Source organism: Sus scrofa, chromosome 1 (genome assembly GCF_000003025.6).
Source record: "Sus scrofa isolate TJ Tabasco breed Duroc chromosome 1, Sscrofa11.1, whole genome shotgun sequence".
Classification (NCBI taxonomy): Eukaryota; Metazoa; Chordata; class Mammalia; order Artiodactyla; family Suidae; genus Sus; species Sus scrofa.
In genome coordinates, this window is record NC_010443.5 from 240,186,569 (window position 1) to 240,204,881 (window position 18,313).

General features: G+C 50.4%; 1 protein-coding gene across 1 annotated transcript in view; it reads right to left on the reverse strand.

The window, feature by feature from the left end:
- The window catches only part of GABBR2 (gamma-aminobutyric acid type B receptor subunit 2), a 388,449-nt gene that overhangs the window by 79,100 nt on the left and 291,036 nt on the right, over positions 1–18,313 (reverse strand). Inside the window, exon 11 of the mRNA XM_021066509.1 lies at positions 15,163–15,295. Within this exon, the coding sequence (XP_020922168.1) occupies positions 15,163–15,295 (133 nt within the window). The remainder of the gene's footprint in view (positions 1–15,162; positions 15,296–18,313) is intronic.

Sequence of the window (18,313 nt, forward strand, 5' to 3'; positions counted from 1 at the left end):
CCGACCTCTACATATTGTAGGGTTTAACTAGCATCAACAGTCCTTCAATCACATTTCAAGCTGGTAGACGTTTAGTTCTATTGGTCACTCACCAGATCCAGGGGTCTGGAAACAGATGCATGCAAGATTCAAACCCTGCCTACCAAGGGCCCACAGCCCAGAGGGAGCCAGTCACAGTGAGAGGCACAGAGGGCCCCCAGGACCACCAAAGGGTTTCAGCCCAGTCCTCTGGTCTTGCTTCCCGCCTTCCTTCCTTGATGGCTTTCCATGTGGGGAGACAGCTCTGCAGAGGTGAACGTAATTGATTTCTCTGTTTCCTCCCTTGAGTCTCTAGGAAACTAGACAGCCCTAGGAACCTCTTCTATGGGACTCCTGCTCCTGGGTTGTGGGCAGTGAACTGCCAGGATTGAGACTGGGCGGGACACCAAGCCTATATGGCCCTTCTCCAGTGCTAGCAACCCCACCACTCTGGTAGAGCAGGGCAGAATGCAGCCAGAACTGGGCCTGGGGACACCCAGCTGGCAGCTGCACCAGCTCAGCTTCTGGCCATCATGAGGGGCTGCTGAGTTGGGGGGGAGGCCAGAGGAGAAGGGCTGTGACCTTCCCACTCCCTCCAGGGGCCTGTCTCCTGAGGCCTTCAGACAAAGAATAACAATGCTGCCTTCGTCCGTTGCTCAGGCCCTTCCCACCATGGTCAAGTGCTTGGCTCCTATTGCACTGAGTGACCTCAGGAGTCTGGCTACTCAGCACCAGACTAGCTTGGCCACTGAGCCCACACTGGGACCTTGGGTTCCGGCTCGAGGACTGAGGCCCTAACTGGCTCTTATCTGTTCCCCAGGACTAAAGTGTACCCCGATCCCTAGCTCTGGGCTTGTGGCTGCCAGAAACTGCCAGTCCTGATAGAGCCGACAGCCTCATCCCTGCAGGCTGGCATGGCAGGTCACCATATGGGATGTTTTAGGGACCTCCTGGGTGCCCACTCCCTACCTGTACTGCCATGGAGGCCAGATCCCAGCCTCTCTGGAGTCCACTGTCATCGCTGGTCTGGATACCCTCCAAGACCCAGGAGACTCACTTCGCTGCACACTGAGCCCACATCATGCCCCAGCCCTGGACTGTGTGCCACTGGGTTCTGGGGTCCCCCTCTCACTGGAACAAAAAAGCTGTGTGCTCCGTGAGCTCTGGTTCTAGGCTATGGTCCTTCGTCTGCTCTTCTTCCACTCTGCTGAGCTAAGTTCCCTCTTAGAGGTCCCTATCTGCCTCAGTTAAACACAGCAGGAAGGTGGATGCGGTAGGAGAGGGACAGTCAGCCAGCTGCAGTGGACAGGCCGGGCCCTCCATGTCTAGAGGAGTTGGCCTGGCAGGTTTGTCCGGCCTCAGTGGCTCGTCCAGCCCAGGGCTGCAGGTGGTCATGTAGGCGGTTCCCAGACATGCTCCCTTCCTGGAATCCCTTCACTCTGCCTTTCTAGCAACGTGGCTTTGCCGCTTTTCAGAGACAGAACGTCTCGTCTCCCCTTCCCATCTGTAAAAATAGGATCTGGCTGGGCAGACGGCAAGGCCCCTTAAGCAAGGATGGTAGAATTACAGCGATTGTTCAGAAACATGGCAGGGGGAGGTGTGAATGCTGACGATGCACGGGTGAGAATCAAACTTTTTTTTTTTTTTTTTAAATTTCAAAAAGTTCACAGGCAAGAAAATGAATCACAGTACTTAAGAGAACGTGTACGATGGCCACATCATTACCTGTATTATAATGTAAGGATGCAAGAAAAGTATACAGAACAGAGACAGGGAAGGAGCCAATTACTGGGAATTTAGACATGACCCTATTCCATGACCAGATCACACATTCCTAGCCTGTCGGGTTTACTCAGGACCTTACAGATCATCTCATTCCTTTGTTCATCTGTTTTTCAGTAGGGATGACTAGGGCAGAAACTAGGTATATAATGGTAAATACCAACAAAACAACCACCAGCGCCAAAACCAGGGTGATTATTTGGAGCCATCAGTTGAGTGAAAAGACCCCTCTGTAGATGCAGAAACTGAGAGGGCGTTCAAGGTACTTCTCTAAACTTCGCCACCCAGCTCCAGAGCTGAGCCTGAAGTCGAGGCCCTGACCCAGGCCAGCCCTCTCTCTCCCACATCATGCTACCAACTCCTCTGAGAGTCTCCTTAACCCCAATCAGGTTCATTCCCACGCAGGAGGCAGCTGTCAATGGGACCGCACAACCAGGGGAGTAGCTGCCCAGCCTGAGCACACTCTGCTGGCTGATCTCAACACACTTTTAGAGCTAAGTTTGACATGACTGTGAAGACCGATGATCTCCAAGTGTTTCTAACCATGTTCCCCTATCGGAAAAACAATTTTAAATATGAACATACAGAGAATGCAAGTTTTTTAAAAGGAGGTAAGAGATGAAATAGTATCATTTTTACCTCATAATGTGGCAGACGAAAATATCTCTTATTTTGGTTAGAAGCTGATCACTCTTGGGAGTTCCCATCGTGGCTCAGCAGAAATGAAACTGGCTAGCATCCATGAGGATGCAGGTTCGATCCCTGGCCTTGCTCAGTGGGTTAAGGATCCAGCGTTGCTGTGAGCTGTGGTGTAGGTTGCAGATCCTGTGTTGCTGTGGCTGCGGTGTAGGCCGGCAGCTACAGCTCCGATTCGACCCCTCACCTGGGAACCTCCATATGCTGCGGGTGTGATCCTTAAAAAAAAAAAAAAAAAAAAGTTGGTCACTCTAGTATGCTTAGCATTATTATATTTGATTTGACTTGTATTTTCTTTGGTGTAATCATTTACAGGCCACTTGTTTATTGTGCAGGGCTCATTGATTGTGAATCATTAGGATTCAATCATATAAATGAGTTAGCCGAAACTCAATAATAAAAATTTAACCTGGCATCTCAAAATGGCAACATGTTGCCAAAAACTGAAAGCAAAGAGTGGGCAAGGATGCTTGGGCACAAATGAGATAACCGAGCAGGCCCCAAACCTGCTGGCAGAGTTCACATAAATTGGTGTCTGCGAACTTGGATTTGGAGGGTTCCCTCAATGACAGGAGTGACTCTGCCAAAGCAGTTTGTGCAAACAGCATGGTTTATGTGCACACCTGCTTTTCTTCTGAGAGCCTGGAATTTGGGTATGCGCTCAGCAAAGGGTACCTGGGTGACTGGCCCCCAGTGAAACCCCCGGGTGCTGAGTGTCTAATGAGCTTCCCTGGTACACATGTCATGTGTTGTCACAAGTCGTTGCTGGGAATTAAGTGCATCCTGTGACTCCCCTGGGAGAGGCTCTTGGACACTTGCACCTGATTCCCCCTGACTTCACCCCATGTGCCTTTTCACTTTGCTGATTTCACTTTATGTTCTTTCTCTGTAATTAATCATTGCTGTGAGTACAGTTGTATGCTGAGTCCTCCTAGTGAATCACTGAACTGGGGGTTGTCTTGGGGACCCTGGACACGATGCCCTGTGGCTGGCTGGGGTCACGGATTGACCAACCACTCTGTTCTCAGCAGAGTTCCCTGCATGAGACCACCAGACACACCCAAAGAGAGCCCCAGGGTCAGTCCAGGTAGTCAATCTTAGTAAAGCTGAATTTCTTTCATTTTTCTCTACATAAAAAGTAAGTGAAAGCTGTAATCTTCCATAAAACAATCCCAGTGGGTTCCTATCCCATGCGGAGCCAGCTCTTCAGACAGTGAGGAAACAACACTAGAAGAAAGAGTCTGAAAGCAGGACAGTGGGACCCCTACCAGCAGAGCTGCTCACCCCTGAGCCTCCGCTAGGCCTTTGCAAAATGAAGGGTTATTTTGCTCTCTACTCCTCCACCATCTTTTAAAGATAGAAATGGACCCTGCGGTTGAGTCCTGGCCCCTCTCTGTCCTAAGAGGGCTCTCCCTGGGTTATTACTCCCACTCTCAGGCCTCACCCATTTACCTCGTGCTGACAGTTCCCCCGTCTCTTTCCCAGCTCCTTTGTCTGGAGCTCCAGAACTGCATATGTCCCTGTCGCTGGAGATCTAGGTGACACTAGATGTCTCAGAAGACATTCACCCACCAGCCAGAGCTGAGCCCTTCAGCTCTTCCCCTGAGCAATTCCATTTCCTCCTGACTTGGGGGTGGTGCCCGTAGCCACCTGTCACCCAGGTTAGGGACCTGGAAGTCCCCTGGGAATCCTCCCCCACCCTCACTCTCCTATTCAGTCCCCAAGTCCATCTCCTTCTACCTCCCCACCTCCAACCCATTCTCTGCCCTTCCCGTGTCCTGAGAGTGGGGCCCCATGCCTGTCCCCCCAGGCTCCCTGGAGGACACCATCAGGAGACTGGAGGGCGCCAGAAGCGAGGAGGCAGGGCATGTGCTGCCTGCTGCCACTGCTTTTGTGCTGCCTATGGCTGTAGCTGGGCTTCCCACGTGGCTCTGGCCCTCTCTGGGCTCAGGCAGACACTCCTCTCTCTACCCTTTCAGGCCCAGGATTGCCGAGGGCTTCCTCTACTCCACCTCCACCTCTGCAGGCACTGCCTTCACGGGAGGGTCTCCGTGTGAGGCACCAGGGTGGGCTCTGTTTGCCACCAGGGCTGTGCCTCTTACTCCCCTGCCTCTCATTAGTACACCCGCCTCTCTGTTCCCTTGGTGCCATCCAGAGTAGTCATTACGAGCAGGGACTCTGGAGTCAGCGTGACATGAGTTCAAGTCCTGTCACTTACTATCCATGCGAACCTGGGCAGGTCATGCAACCTCTGTGAGCCCCGATTTCCTCGTCTGAGAAATGGGGGTAACAGTAATGCCTTTGACTTTGTGGTGTGGTGGAGCTGATGAGATGAAAGAAGCTGGGTGAGCAGCTGAGGTTCTGAGTCAGGATCTGATTTCCGTCCACGTGTTCCTCACCTCCACGCACTGGACCGCTGCAGGTGCCCCCCAGCTGGCCGCCCACCTCTCCCCTCACCAGCTGCCCATCAGGACAGGGACTGTTCTCCAGTGCAAACCTCAGCAAGTCTCTCTAGGTTTAAACCCTTCCCTGCCCCACAGAACCCGAAGGTGTAACTCCAGATTCTTAGCGGGGTGTCACCCACACCACCCACACCTCACCTGCTACTCCCCGTGTGGCACTTTACAGCCAAGCAATTCCATGCTGATTACACTGGCTCACACTGCAGGCTGGGCACTGGCGAATTCTTCCACTCAGAAGGCCATTCTCTCTCTAATCTCCCCCCAACGTTCTCCTTGGTCCCCTGAAATCCGGACTCATGGGTCAGCTCCTTTGAGAAGCCCTCCCAGACTTTGCAAGGAGGTCACAGATACCTCCTATTTGAGACTGTGCCCTCATATTTCTGCTGTGCTGGCCGTATTGAGGTGACAGCCACCTAATTACTTGCCTGCCTCTCCCACAAGATGGTGCTACTGGGAGGAGGGCCTATGCTTTCAATCTCTGGATCCATCCCTGGATCCAGTGGAACCACCACCCTGGAGGGGAAGCTGGCTGACTGGGTGGGCTCACTCAGGAGCCAAAAATGTCAGGTCAAGCCTGAGCAAGCACATGAAAGAAAGACTGCAGAGGGAGCTGGAGAACTGGATGGCAACTGAGACTGAGTTTATGGCCTCAGTAGTCCCTTTCTCCCAATAAAATATGCTGTCTGGGAGGTAGTGAGCTCCCCATCACTCCGTGGATTCAAGCAGAACTTGGAGGACCCCATATCAAGGTGCTCTAAGGGCATTTCCTGCACTGAGGGATGTTTCATTTGATGATGCCCACATACCTCTCTTCTAGGTGTTTCTATGATGTCAAATAAACTACAAGGTTCTGCAGGGCTCTAATGATTCTGTTTCCAATACGTCGCCTCAACTACAAGTAGCTACTGATTCAGCAATATAAGACAAATGGCTACTTCACTCTCTCAAAGTCTTAAATGCATTTATTCTTCTAATGTTAATGTCTTTTCTTTTCTCTCCTTAGCCATAAAGCTCCTGGCTCCCTCTGTGCACAGACTGACAGGCAGCCATGGGGGAGAGGAACTTGAGGCAGGCAATGCCCATTTCAGTCTCACCTATCAAAATGGAAAAAAAAATAATTGGAGCACCTCTCCCAAAAAAATCTTTGTCTGGAACCATTCTGCTTAGCTGCTCATTCCATTGATTGTGGGAAGGTCTGCCTGGCAGAGGGAAGGGCTTTCATGGCTCTTTGGGGAACCAGTAAGAAAAGGAACACACAGCCTCTCTTGCAGGTCTGTTCTGACGGTGGAAGGCACCGTGGCAGCTGGCTGGATGCTGGGGGTGGTGAGCCATTTTCCCACTCTCCAGAAAAGTTGAAAAAGAGCCTTTTGTTTCATTCTGACAATTCACTCCAGGGGAGTGATAGTGAGAAGGTGGATAAAGGAGACCCAGACTGTCCAAATGCAAGCCCCAGACCTCTGTTCCCATGAGGGGTTGTAGTCTGGAGCGTAAAGGCTGGACCTCAGCCTGGGGTCTCCAGGGTCTGCCTTGACTCCCTGGGGAGAGGCGTGGTAGAGGGGTTTGGAGTGTTTCCTGAGTTGCTCTAGATACGGCTTCAGAAGACTTTGTCTAGCTCAGGGCCCTTTAAGTAAGATCTGCATACACAATGCTTTCTGGAGTTTAGAGCACGACAAAATCTTTTTTGGGGAACAATTCAAGGGCCCTCAATTTCTGGGCACAGAAAAGAGGACCCAAGTTAGGGCCAATAGAGCATCCTAGGAGCCTTGGGGCAAATCAGAGAAAGCTGCCCCCTCTGGGAGGAATTTCTAATGGGCACCCCCCTCAAAGCCCTTTCTGAAAGGCTCCCATCTCTTTAAGGTCCTACCAGCTGAAGAACTCAACTCCCACCCACTCCTGACGCTAATACCCTTGTGCAGTGCACAAAATGCACAACTGTACTTGGTGGCCTTGGCTTAGGCAAGAGAACAGGGAGGAGGTCCTTCTTCCCCTTCCCCCCACAACCCTAGCAAGTACCTCCGTGACTGAAGGTTGGAGAGTTTTCTGGAAGCACAGTATTCTTGAGATGGGTGGTGGCAGCAGGAGATTGTAGGTGTGCGCTGGGGAGGGGGCTGATGTGGGCCTCCAAGCTGCTCTGTGGACTGAAGATGTAGATGAATGGATGTGGGGGATGGAGTGGGGAAAGGGAAGTGAGGTAGGAGGTAAATAGGCCCCAGGCTGAGCAGCTGCACCTGGTTTCCTACTGACACTTTTCCCTTCAAGGCAGGAGTGGCCCCAGGCTGAGCAGCTACAGCTGGTTTAGGCCCTAGGCTGAGCAGCTGCAACTGGTCTCCTGCTGATACTTGGGGATAAGATACAGCAGAAGCCCTGGGCCCTGATAAGGTGAGAGACAAACGATCACAATGTCCCCATTCTCTCGGTCAAGGAGATGTCCCAGCCCAATGCATGCGCAGAAGAGGTCTTAGTCTCCAGGAAGGACAAAAAGAGGGAGCAGATGCCAATCCATCATGTGTCCTGCCGATCTCTCAGAAAGCTTAGTGCTGGAATTCATCTTGGCTGAGAGAATTATGTGCAGAGCAGGAAGACCCTGAGTCGGGCCAAATACAGGCATGAGCAAGATGATGGCCAGAGACAAGCTGGAAAACTGGCCCCATGTAAGCACCTAAGCTGCCCCTATTGCATGGAACTCACTCCAAGTTCGCCCGTGTGCTCTTCCACACGCACTCAGCTTCTAAGAAATGCTGTCTCTACTTCACAATCTTGGTCTCTTTGCTGAATTCTTTCTTCAAAGAAGGCAAGGACTGAGGTCCTTCTTCCAGCTGTTCCACTGCTGGCATCAGAAGGAGAGGAGGATGTGCCATCGACACGGCAGCTGCTAGGACATTTGTGAGCAAATAGGAGGCAGCGTGCATGACTCCCAGAAATAACTGCAGCGCATTCTGAGAGGTCTCCTATTTTAAGTCTTCCCTGATTGGTCCCTCTGCTTTTGGCCCTCACTCCCTCTCCTAGGCCTGTCTGCGTAAGGGCATACAACACACTGAATGGGAGTTATCTTCCCGTCTGTGCTGCTACCTCCCCGAGGGCAGTGATCTATGTGTCCAGCTCTGTCCCTGTAGAGTCTGGCACATGGTAGGTACCTGGGAAATGTTATCACATAAATGAATGACTTATAAGACAAGGACCAGGACCTGTGGTAGCCCAAATGAGGCTCTATGGGATGGAGGGTAGGGCATTATCTGTCCATTTGCTGAAGGCTCTGGTGAACCCCCGGCATCCTACTCAGCCCCCTTTCTCTGGAAGCCAGAGGTCCAGGGAGCCCTACACAACAGAAGGCCCTGGATGGCTAAGGACACAGGCGATGGCGGTGGGGAGGCCGCTATAGTCAAGAGGAGAGCTGAAATCTGTCCAGGACCCTAATTGGCCCAAACAAGTCTTGTCAGCACCAGTTCCTGTAGCCACCTTCCTGGGTTGATCTAAAGTTGCCAGGCAAAGCCACCATCAAACCCCACGGGCATGCCCTGGCCCAGCTTTCTGGCCGCCTTCTGAAATCACTCAGATTCCAATGACTGGGACTCATGTTCAAGTGCCCATCTGTGTCATTCTTACCTCCCTTGCAGCCTGCCCTGAGGCCCCTTCCAGCACACAAGGGGGCAGAAGTACAGCAGCTCGGGTTTGACTTAGGCAGCCCTGACTCTGTCCCTGACCCAGATCTACCAGAGCTAAAACATATAAAGCCAGATGTCACCATGGACATTCCTACACCCAATCAACCAGCATCAGCCCCAGGTTTCCAGCCACTTCTTCATTCCAAGTTTACTCTGCTATATTAGTATCTATCTTATCAGTGTCCAGAAATGAACACAATTATCCAGACCGAGTCCCATCATTCACCTACTCACGATAACGGCTAACATTTATTCAATCTTACTACGCGGCAGGCACTAAGTGCTTTGCATACACTATCTCATTTATTCCTCACGGTCCTACGAGCAAGCCCATTTTACAGAGGAGTAAACTGAGGCTCAGAGAGGCTAAGTACCTTCAAGTCACACAGCAGGGAAGTAGCACAGCTGGGATTTGAATGCAAGCAGTCTGACTGATAGTCTCAGGCACTCTGACATACTTTGGGGATGTATCAAAAATGAATGAATAGGAGTTCCTGTCGTGGCTCAGTGGTTAATGAATCCGACTAGGAACCATGAGGTTGCAGGTTCGATCCCTGCCCTTGCTCAGTGGGTTAACGATCCGATGTTGCCGTGAGCTGTGGTGTAGGTTGCAGACGCGGCTCGGATCCCGAGTTGCTGTGGCTCTGGCGTAGGCTGGTGGCTACAGCTCCGATTCGACCTCTAGCCTGGGAACCTCCATATGCCGTGGGAGCGGCCCAAGAAATAGCAAAAAAACAAAAAAACAAAAAAACAAAACAAAACAAAATGAATGAATAAATACGCTGAAACAACTTAGTTATACACCTTAATAGGGTGAATTTTATGGTATGTGAATTACAGGTGGGTCTCTGTATCTGTGAGCTCCGCATCTTCAGATTCAACCAACAGGGAGCAAATTGAAAATATTTTTTTAAAAAATTCTAGGAAGTTCCAAAAAGCAAAACTTGAATTTGTCGCACCAGCAACTATTTACATAGCATTTACATTGGATTTACAAGTATTTACATAGCATTTACATTGTATTAGGTATTATAAGTAATTCAGAGGTGATTTAAAGTATCCGGGAGGATTGCGTAGGTAATATGCAAATATCATATCATTTTATAAAAGGGACTTGAGCATTCTCAGATTTTGGTATCTGCGGAGGTTCCTGGAACCAATACCCTGTGGATACCAGGGGAGGACTGTATATCATATCCCAATTTTAAAAAATCTGAATGGACAAAATGTTTGGTTGAGATAAATGCCCACATCCCTAAGAATTTAGTTCACCTGTTTCTCCTGGTATAAACCAGCTAACAAAAATCAAAATATTTCTTTAAAAAAAATGAATGAAATGTCTTAGACATCTGTGTCATCCGACAGAGTCCAGACTTCAGTCCTGCCACCTAGCCATATATGACCGAGTTTCCGGTTTTCTCTCCTGTGAAGTGGGGTCCGTGAACCTCGCCTTGTCAGGCAGTTGTGGGATTTGAAGGAAAGGCTGCATGTGGCGGCTGGCCCTGTAAATCACAGTGGAGAGTGCTGAATTTTATGAGGGCACAGGCTTGGGGAGTTAACAGGACATTGCTGACCGCCTCCAGGCCCAGCAATGCTCTGGGAACCCCTGGAGCTGTTAAGACCTGCCCTGGATGGATCGAAGGCCCTCCCTGGGTCTTCTTGTCCTCACTGCGGAGTCCCTTCTTACCCTTGCCTGCTCGCCTGGGGGTTTCTGCCTGGGATTCCACAAAGCAGGCAAGCACCTTTTGTCTTCTCCACTCATCTCTGCTCCCTCTCTGGGCTGCCCAGGGCTGGGATTCCTGAGCTGCGTAAGCGAGTGTGAGGGCCCTCCCATACCCTGGTACCGGGGCTCTGGCCCATGCCCAGCACTGTCCTCACAGGCAGCTCCGTGCCCACAGGGGCTACGTTGCTATGGTGATTCCACTGCCCACACAGTGTCCAGGGAGACAGCACGGTGTCGCTGGAGCTGTTTGCAAGACTTGCTGAAACTAGGCTGGGAAGATGCAGGGAAGGTTCAGAGGGGGCGGGGATGTGAACTGAGTGTAGCTGCTTCCCTAGTTCTGTGTGTGTGTGTGTGTGTGTGTGTGTGTGTCCACGTGTTCACACATGCACCCACCCTGCTGTCCAAGTTACAATGGCCCTTCTGAGTAGAGACACAGCCCCTGGAAAGACAAAATCCTGTGACTGTCATAGGTTTCTTGCTGAGATGGTGTTCACCGTTTAGCCTTGTGTGTAGCTTCTATATTGAAAACTAAAAGGGAAATAGTGGCATTGCTATGGCAGCAGAACAGACTGAACTGTGACTTCTCTTGCTCCACATGTAAAGCTGGCTGGGTGATCCACCTTGTCCCTTGCCCTATAAGAGTTCCCACAGGACACAGAGCAGGACACCAGGAGATCCCACTGTGACGGGGAGAAAGACGCCCCCTCCTAGCTTACTTTCCTTATGCTCCAGGTGGTTCCTCTGAATCGTCTCATGTAACCTGCACCACAGTCCTGCATGGGGATTTGTCGTGCTCATTTTCCAGACAACAAAACTGAGGCTCAGCGACACTCAGTCGCTTGCCACAGTCAGGGGGTAGTCAGTGTAGGAAGTGGGAGTCGATCCTGGGCTGCTGAGCACCTGTGCTCGCTGTGCTACACGGCCCTGCCCCACCTCCATCTCCCTGCTGGGTGGGAGGTCACTGGGGGTGCTGTCTGGGCCCAAAGAGAACACAATCCGAGGTCCCAAGTGAAAGAAGTGAGCCTCCCACTGGACTAGCAGGTGGAGGACAACCTAGATCACACCCACTGGGGCTGGCACTTGGGCTCCAAATTCTAGAGCTTTTGGTTCCCTTCCTGAGCAATATTGGGAATTATTAACTAAGGGACCCCAGTCCTAACCCACGTACACATCTGTGCTGACCCAGTTCAATCCACAGTAGTTAATCTATGCCTTTTCCCCACAGTTAGTTATAAATGTGGGCTCGCCGTGCAGAGCCTCTGCAACAGCCCTGACTGCAAATAAAGGAATCCTCAGGCTGGGGAGAACCAGGCCCCGGCGTCTTCAGAGCCCTCATGTTCCAGCTAATGCTGATGTGTGAGGCACTTTATGATTTATTCATACCGCCTTGCCAGGCTTCCCAGGACAGCCTTCCCCTCGCAGAAATGAGCGTGACTCCCCGAACAGAATGTCAGGCTTCATTAACAGAAACACTCAGGGGATGTCCCTGTTTCGGCTCCCTGGCCTGCGTCGCCCAGCAATTGCAGGATTCGGGTCAGACTCTAGGAGGCACCTGTGCTCTGACGGCCTGGCTCGTGAGCAGGGTGAGATGGCAGGAGCTCTCTTCTAGGAAGGACAGACTCCCCGAGGCCTGGGCCTCCCGTCTCTGCACTGGAGACTGGACCTTGGGCCAGTGGATGTGTTCCCGGGTGGCAGGTGCTAGTGACAAGGAGCCTGGGTGGGGCTCTGCCCCCCTGATTTTCAGCACGGACACCGAGGCGGGGCCCTCAGCTCTTGGGGAGCCACTGAAAGATCAGAGCACTCTGTATATGAGAAGTCGCCAAAACGGCCCCTGGTACTGTTTTCATTATTGCCTTTGTCATCGTCTCTTCAAACTTAAGGAGGGCATCCCCAGGAACAGAGGGGGCAAGGAAACCCCGCTCTCCTCACTGAGCTGTTTCAGGGTGCCTCAGGAGCAGCCCTGCCCTCAAGCCTCACCATTGCCCAGGGAAACTGACCACAGACACACAGAGCACCCGTGAGCTCACAGGCCCCACAGGGCACAGAAGTCATGCGGACACAGAAATGAAGTGGACTTCGTGGGCTTCGAACCCTCCCCACCTGAGCAAGACACAAGCTGCGGTCCCCATCCTCATGCCAGGGAGATAAGGGAACAAACCGCTAACCCACACTCACAAGGACTTTTGAGCAGCTCAGCTTCTTTGGAAGCTGGCTCCAGGCACCTCGATGCCAGGCACGTTGGGGGGGCTTGTGGCTCTTGAGTTCACCTCCTTAACTCTCAGAAGGGCAGAATAAAGCAGGATGGGGCAGGAGTGGACTTGGAATTAAAAAAAAAAAAAATCTCTGCGTAGGAAGTTGAACCAGGTAAGCCCTGGAGCACAGGGGGTCTGACGGCCCTCCAGGTTCACTCCAGACAGGAGGGGTATCTGAGCACCCTAGGGACCCCCTGGGGTATCGGAGACTTGACCATGAGGTTCTCAAATGGAACCTTTCAAACAAAGTACGACTTCTAGGGACATCTTACTTGCTGGACTATTCACACTGAAGTTACTGGTAATATTAGGAAGAGCCATCATCTGCAGGAATCAGGGGAGCACCAGCACTTGCTCTGGGGCGTCCCTCCTGTCCACGTGCTGTCCCAGAACCTAGGGACCTGATGCAGTCCTGAAAGTCCAAGTGTGGATGGTGACCTGAAGCACATTTAAGGGGTCTTCCACATGTTTATCCCTTGACGCCAACTTTATATATATACATATTTTTTTGTCTTTTTCGGGCCATACCCACGGCATATGGAGGTTCCCAGGCTAGGGGTTGAATTGGAGCTGTGGCCACCGGCCTGCACCACAGCCGTAGCAACGCTGGATCTGAGCCTTGTCTGCAACCTACACTACAGCTCACAGCAATGCCGGATCCTTAACCCACTCAGCGAGGCCAGGGACTGAACCTGCGTCCTCATGGATGCTAGTCACGTTCGTTTCCGCAGAGCCACAATGGGAACTCCCCCTCACTGCCAACTTTTACTGCACAATCATCCAGTAGTGGGTGACACTTAGACTTTAGAGCAATAGATAAAATCTAGTAAAAGAGACTGTTTTCTAAATGGAGCCTACCTTGCTCTTAACATCTTAAAAGAAAATAGCAACGACAAAGGAGTTGCTTTTGGATTAAACTGGTCAACACAGATCCTCTGACCATCCCTTCTAACTCTGGTCCTCCAGGCAGGGAATTGGACGAATTATTGCATTTAGGACCAAAGAGAGACCCAAAGGTCTGACTCAGTTTTGAGGGATCACAGTGAAGTCCAGAAATGAATTCCAACAGGTCATCCTCATCTTAAAAAGTAAGCCAATGATACTTTCAACTGAGAGTTCCACAAAATTGCTAATTGCTCACATGCAAACTTCTTAAAAACTAACAAACAAACAACAGCGATAATAACTGGCATCAAAAAATTTTAAACATGTTAATTTTCAAAATAATTCTTCTAAAATATAGTAAATAAATTACACCGTGTGGGGCTTCCTTAAACATATCCATTCTCAGTCGGGGTGATATGTTTTCCAAGAGGGGTAAACACTGGTTCTTGAGTGTGAAAAAATAATACTCTTTCTTTCTTTTTTTAATCTTTTTAGGGCTGCACCCGCAGCATATGGAGGTTCCCAGGCTAGGGGCAGAATCGGAGCTGTAGCCACTGGCCTACACCACAGCCAGAGCAACACAGGATCTGAGCCATATCTGTGACCTACACCACAGCTCACGGCAACGCCAGATCTTTAACCCATTGGGTGACGCCAGGGATTGAACCTGCGTCCTCATGGATGCTAGTCAGATTCGTTTCCAGTGAGCCATGACAGGAACTCCAAAATAATACTCTTTCATGTAGAAACTATAGGTATACCTACAGTAGTACATAAACAGATACATAGTATATCTTGGGTATTGAAATTTCAGGGGGGGGGTTAGAAAAAAAAAGTCTACAAAGGCTCCTTGGGGGGCAATTTGGAAAAAAAGGGTTGAGAAACACTGCTATTACGTAGAGAATAAGGCTCATGATCTTTTCTGTGTGACTCAAAGTCACCCATACTGACATCTCTTCTCACATTTTGTGGCGGTTGTCATGGTTGATGGGCAGACTTGTTCCTTCTTATATGGTCTTTTTTTTTTATTACTCAATGAATTGATTACATGTATAGTTGTACAATGATCATCACAATCCAATTCTTTTTTTTTTTTTTTTGTCTTTTTTTTTTTGCTATTTCTTTGGGCCGCTCCCGCGGCATATGGAGGTTCCCAGACTAGGGGTTGAATCAGAGCTGTAGCCGCCGGCCTACGCCAGAGCCGCGTCTGCAACCTACACCACAGCTCATGGCAACGCCGGATCCTTAACCCACTGAGCAAGGGCAGGGACCGAACCCGCAACCTCATGGTTCCTAGTCGGATTCGTTAACCACTGTGCCACGACGGGAACTCCACAATCCAGTTCTTATATGGTCTTGACCCTGACCCCAGGGACAATGCTTTTCTGGGTGGTGATTTTTCTTCCTCGCCTTTCCAGGTAATACAGTAATTCTCAGGGGGCTGTCTTCTAGAAAAAGTGTGTTCAATCCATGATCTTCATTTTATAGGCAATATTTAAGTCCATTCTGATCTGAAAGCTATATCACGCGGCCCGGTTGAATTACTTCAATGACTGAACGAGCTGTCTGTTGCCTGTTCAAGTATTTTCATGCAATGCTGGGTTTGTCTCTCTGTTGTTGGTGAGCGTGGTCACCAGGAAACCCTTATATCACAAACCACTGGAATGGGCAGAATGACTTACCGTGCAAAGGGTTTCGAAGGTCTTTTCAGAGACGAAGGACCCATCGAGGCCAAAGAGGAAGATGGATGCGTAGGAAAGCATTCCTCCGAGGATGATGAGGTTGTTCATGTATGGACTGGACATCTTGATCAGCCTGCCGAGAGAAAGAGACCCGAGAATTATCAGAACGGTGAATATAGCTAGTCCTTCAGCAAATATTTTCTGAATGTGTATCAGGTCACCAAGGTGAGAGGAGGAGAGAAAAATGGAAGCCCTCGTTTCCCCCACTGTCCCTCCCCAAGGCTGTGCCACCTCTGAGGGGCTGTCTCTCCCTCACTGAAGGACCCAGATGCTACCTGTTTCTAGTTGCTGATTTTCCTGTCTTTTCAGTCAAGTTCACCGTTCACTTCTCTGGGGACAGCGTGTAGCATCAGCTTCTTCGACCACTAATTTTTGGTTTACACAAAGATGTGAGGTCCACAGGGGTTTGTAGTTTTATTTTTTTTTGTTTTGTTTTGTTTTGGTTTTGGTTTGGTTTTGGCTGGGGCTGGGAAGAGACCCAAATCTAGAGAATTCTTTTTTTTTTTTTTTTGTCTTTTGTCTTTTTGTCTTTTGTTGTTGTTGTTGTTGCTATTTCTTGGGCCGCTCCCGCGGCATATGGAGGTTCCCAGGCTAGGGGTCAAATCGGAGCTGTAGCCACCGGCCTACGCCAGAGCCACAGCAACGCGGGATCCGAGCCGCGTCTGCAACCTACACCACAGCTCACGGCAACGCCGGATCCTTAACCCACTGAGCAAGGGCAGGGACCGAACCTGCAACCTCATGGTTCCTAGTTGGATTCGTTAACCACTGTGCCACGACGGGAACTCCAAATCTAGAGAATTCTAATTTAAGTTCTGCACTCTTCCAGAGTGAAGGGGGAGACGGCCACATCACACTCTCCGGCGCTGGTGGATCGGGTCTAGAAGGTGTACAGGTGAGAATTTGGGGGCTCTCAGAATTGTGGTCATCATGTGGGTGAGTGAGCATCCACTGCGGCTGCCTGAAGCGCACACTGTCCTGTGCACAGAGAGGGCCACACGCCTGGGCAGGAGCGCCTCTCCCAGTACCAGGTGATGGAGGTGGACAGTGGAGTCCCCACCCCGGCTCCTTCACCAGGAGCTGCTGGTGGGGCACTCCTGATACATCCAAACTCTACATGTGTCACTGTCCAGCAAGCCAGGGCTGGGTTAAACCATCAGCAGCTGGGATTTACCCTCAGAGGTGCGTGGCTCAATCTGTTCAGAATATCTTGGATTTTCAGGCTCCCCCGTGGTCCAGGTACACTTTTTCAGATTGTAATTATGGTCAATTGTTCCCTGAGCATTTTCTTTGGCATTCTGCAGTTCTATTAATTCTTCCACATTTAAAAAAGGTAGTGTCGGAGTTCCTGTTGTGGCTCAGTGGTTAGCGAATCTGACTAGGAACCATGAGGTTGCGGGTTCAATCCCTGGCCTCGCTCAGTGGGTTAAGGATCCGGTGTTGCCGTGAGTTGTGGTGTAGGTTGAAGATGCAGCTTGGATCTGGCGTTGCTGTGGCTCTGGTGTAGGCTGGTGGCTACAGCTCCGATTAGACCCCTAGCCTGGGAACTAGGCTGCAGGTGTGGCCTTAGAAAAGACAAAAAGACAGGGGGAAAAAAAAAAAAAAAGGCAGTGTCAAAGCAGTAGAGAGATAAAAAGTTGGCTGTAAACTGAACCACCCAGAGGCTTTTGAGTTGGGAGTGCTTGGCCCCTGTGACCCCACAAGGTGTACCCTTGGCAAGTCAATTAGCTGTCTGAGTTTCCTCACCTATAAAAGCACAGATGCCACGGCCTAGGGCATCTGTGAGGCTGAGAGGGGACTGGGTTCCTGAAGGTCCTTTTGCACACCATGAAGCACTAAGGCCCCTTCATTCCTTTTTTTTTTTTTTTTGTCTTTTTGCCATTTCTTGGGCCACCCATGCAGCATATGGAGGTTTCCAGGCTAGGGGTTGAATCAGAGCTGTAGTCGCCGGTCTACACTAGAGCCACAGCAACGCAGGATCTGAGCCTCATCTGCAACCTATACCACAGTTCATGCCAATGTTGGATCCTTAACCCACTGAGCAAGGCCAGGGATCGAACCCGCAACCTCATGGTTCCTAGTTGGATTCGTTAACCACTGAGCCACCATGGGAACTCTGGCTCCTTCCTTCTTACTGCTATCGGAAGCTGGGGAGGGGAGAGGTCAGGAGTTGAGGCAGGCTTTCTGGTGGAGGTGAACCTTGAAGGATGAGTAGCATTTAGGAAGATGGAAGTGAGAGGAATTGGAAATCACAGTAACATTTACTTTCTATCGCTTTGTAAATTTTTTTTTTTTTTTTAATCTGCGAAGCCAGTCAAAAAATTCACATGGAAACCAGCCTAGGACAAAGAGTAATGGTAATTTCCCCCAGGAGGCCAAGAGCAGGTAGTTAAGGCATTGAAGAAGTATAGTCTTATGACGTGGACAGCTTGCTGTGATGATAAGAACTCTTACAGCTTGAAGGAAGGAAATCTAATATTAATTAAGAGCTGACTATGTGCCCAGGCCTTGTGCCAAATGCTAACGGGCCTGGTCATCATTTAAGGTTTGTACGCAGAAGATGAGAGTTGCTTCAGCTTTTGTTTTTGTTTTTGTTTTGTTTTGTTTTTTGAGGCAATATACGTGTTATTTTTGATCCATAAAACAATAGGTGAATAGAACTCTTTTTTGCTCTTCAGGAAATAGGTTTGATCTAAGTAGTGGCTACCAAAATATCTTAAAAATGCTCCCCCCCCCAAGCAACACAAAAAATCTAGAACCTCCAAGGTCCTCCTTTGCAAGCTGGGAGAGAGAGAAATCTGTTCTCTTGGAATTGCGCTTGTTCATGGCAGTCTGGGAGGTGGCACAGTGTGGATTCTGGGCATGAGGGCAGAGCCGCGCCACCCATGGGTGGGCACAGAGTCTGTGCTTCCTGACGGCTCGCACTCTGGGCCCCTCCTCAGCTGCTCCCACAAGGCAGGGGTTTGCTCTGGAAGCCAAAAAAGCTGGCTGTGCTTAGGAAACACCACCACCCGGGGTGGTGGCAGGCTCTTCCCACGGCTGACCAGAATTACTTAGAAACTGAGCTGCTCTCCTCCGGAGGGGGAAGGGC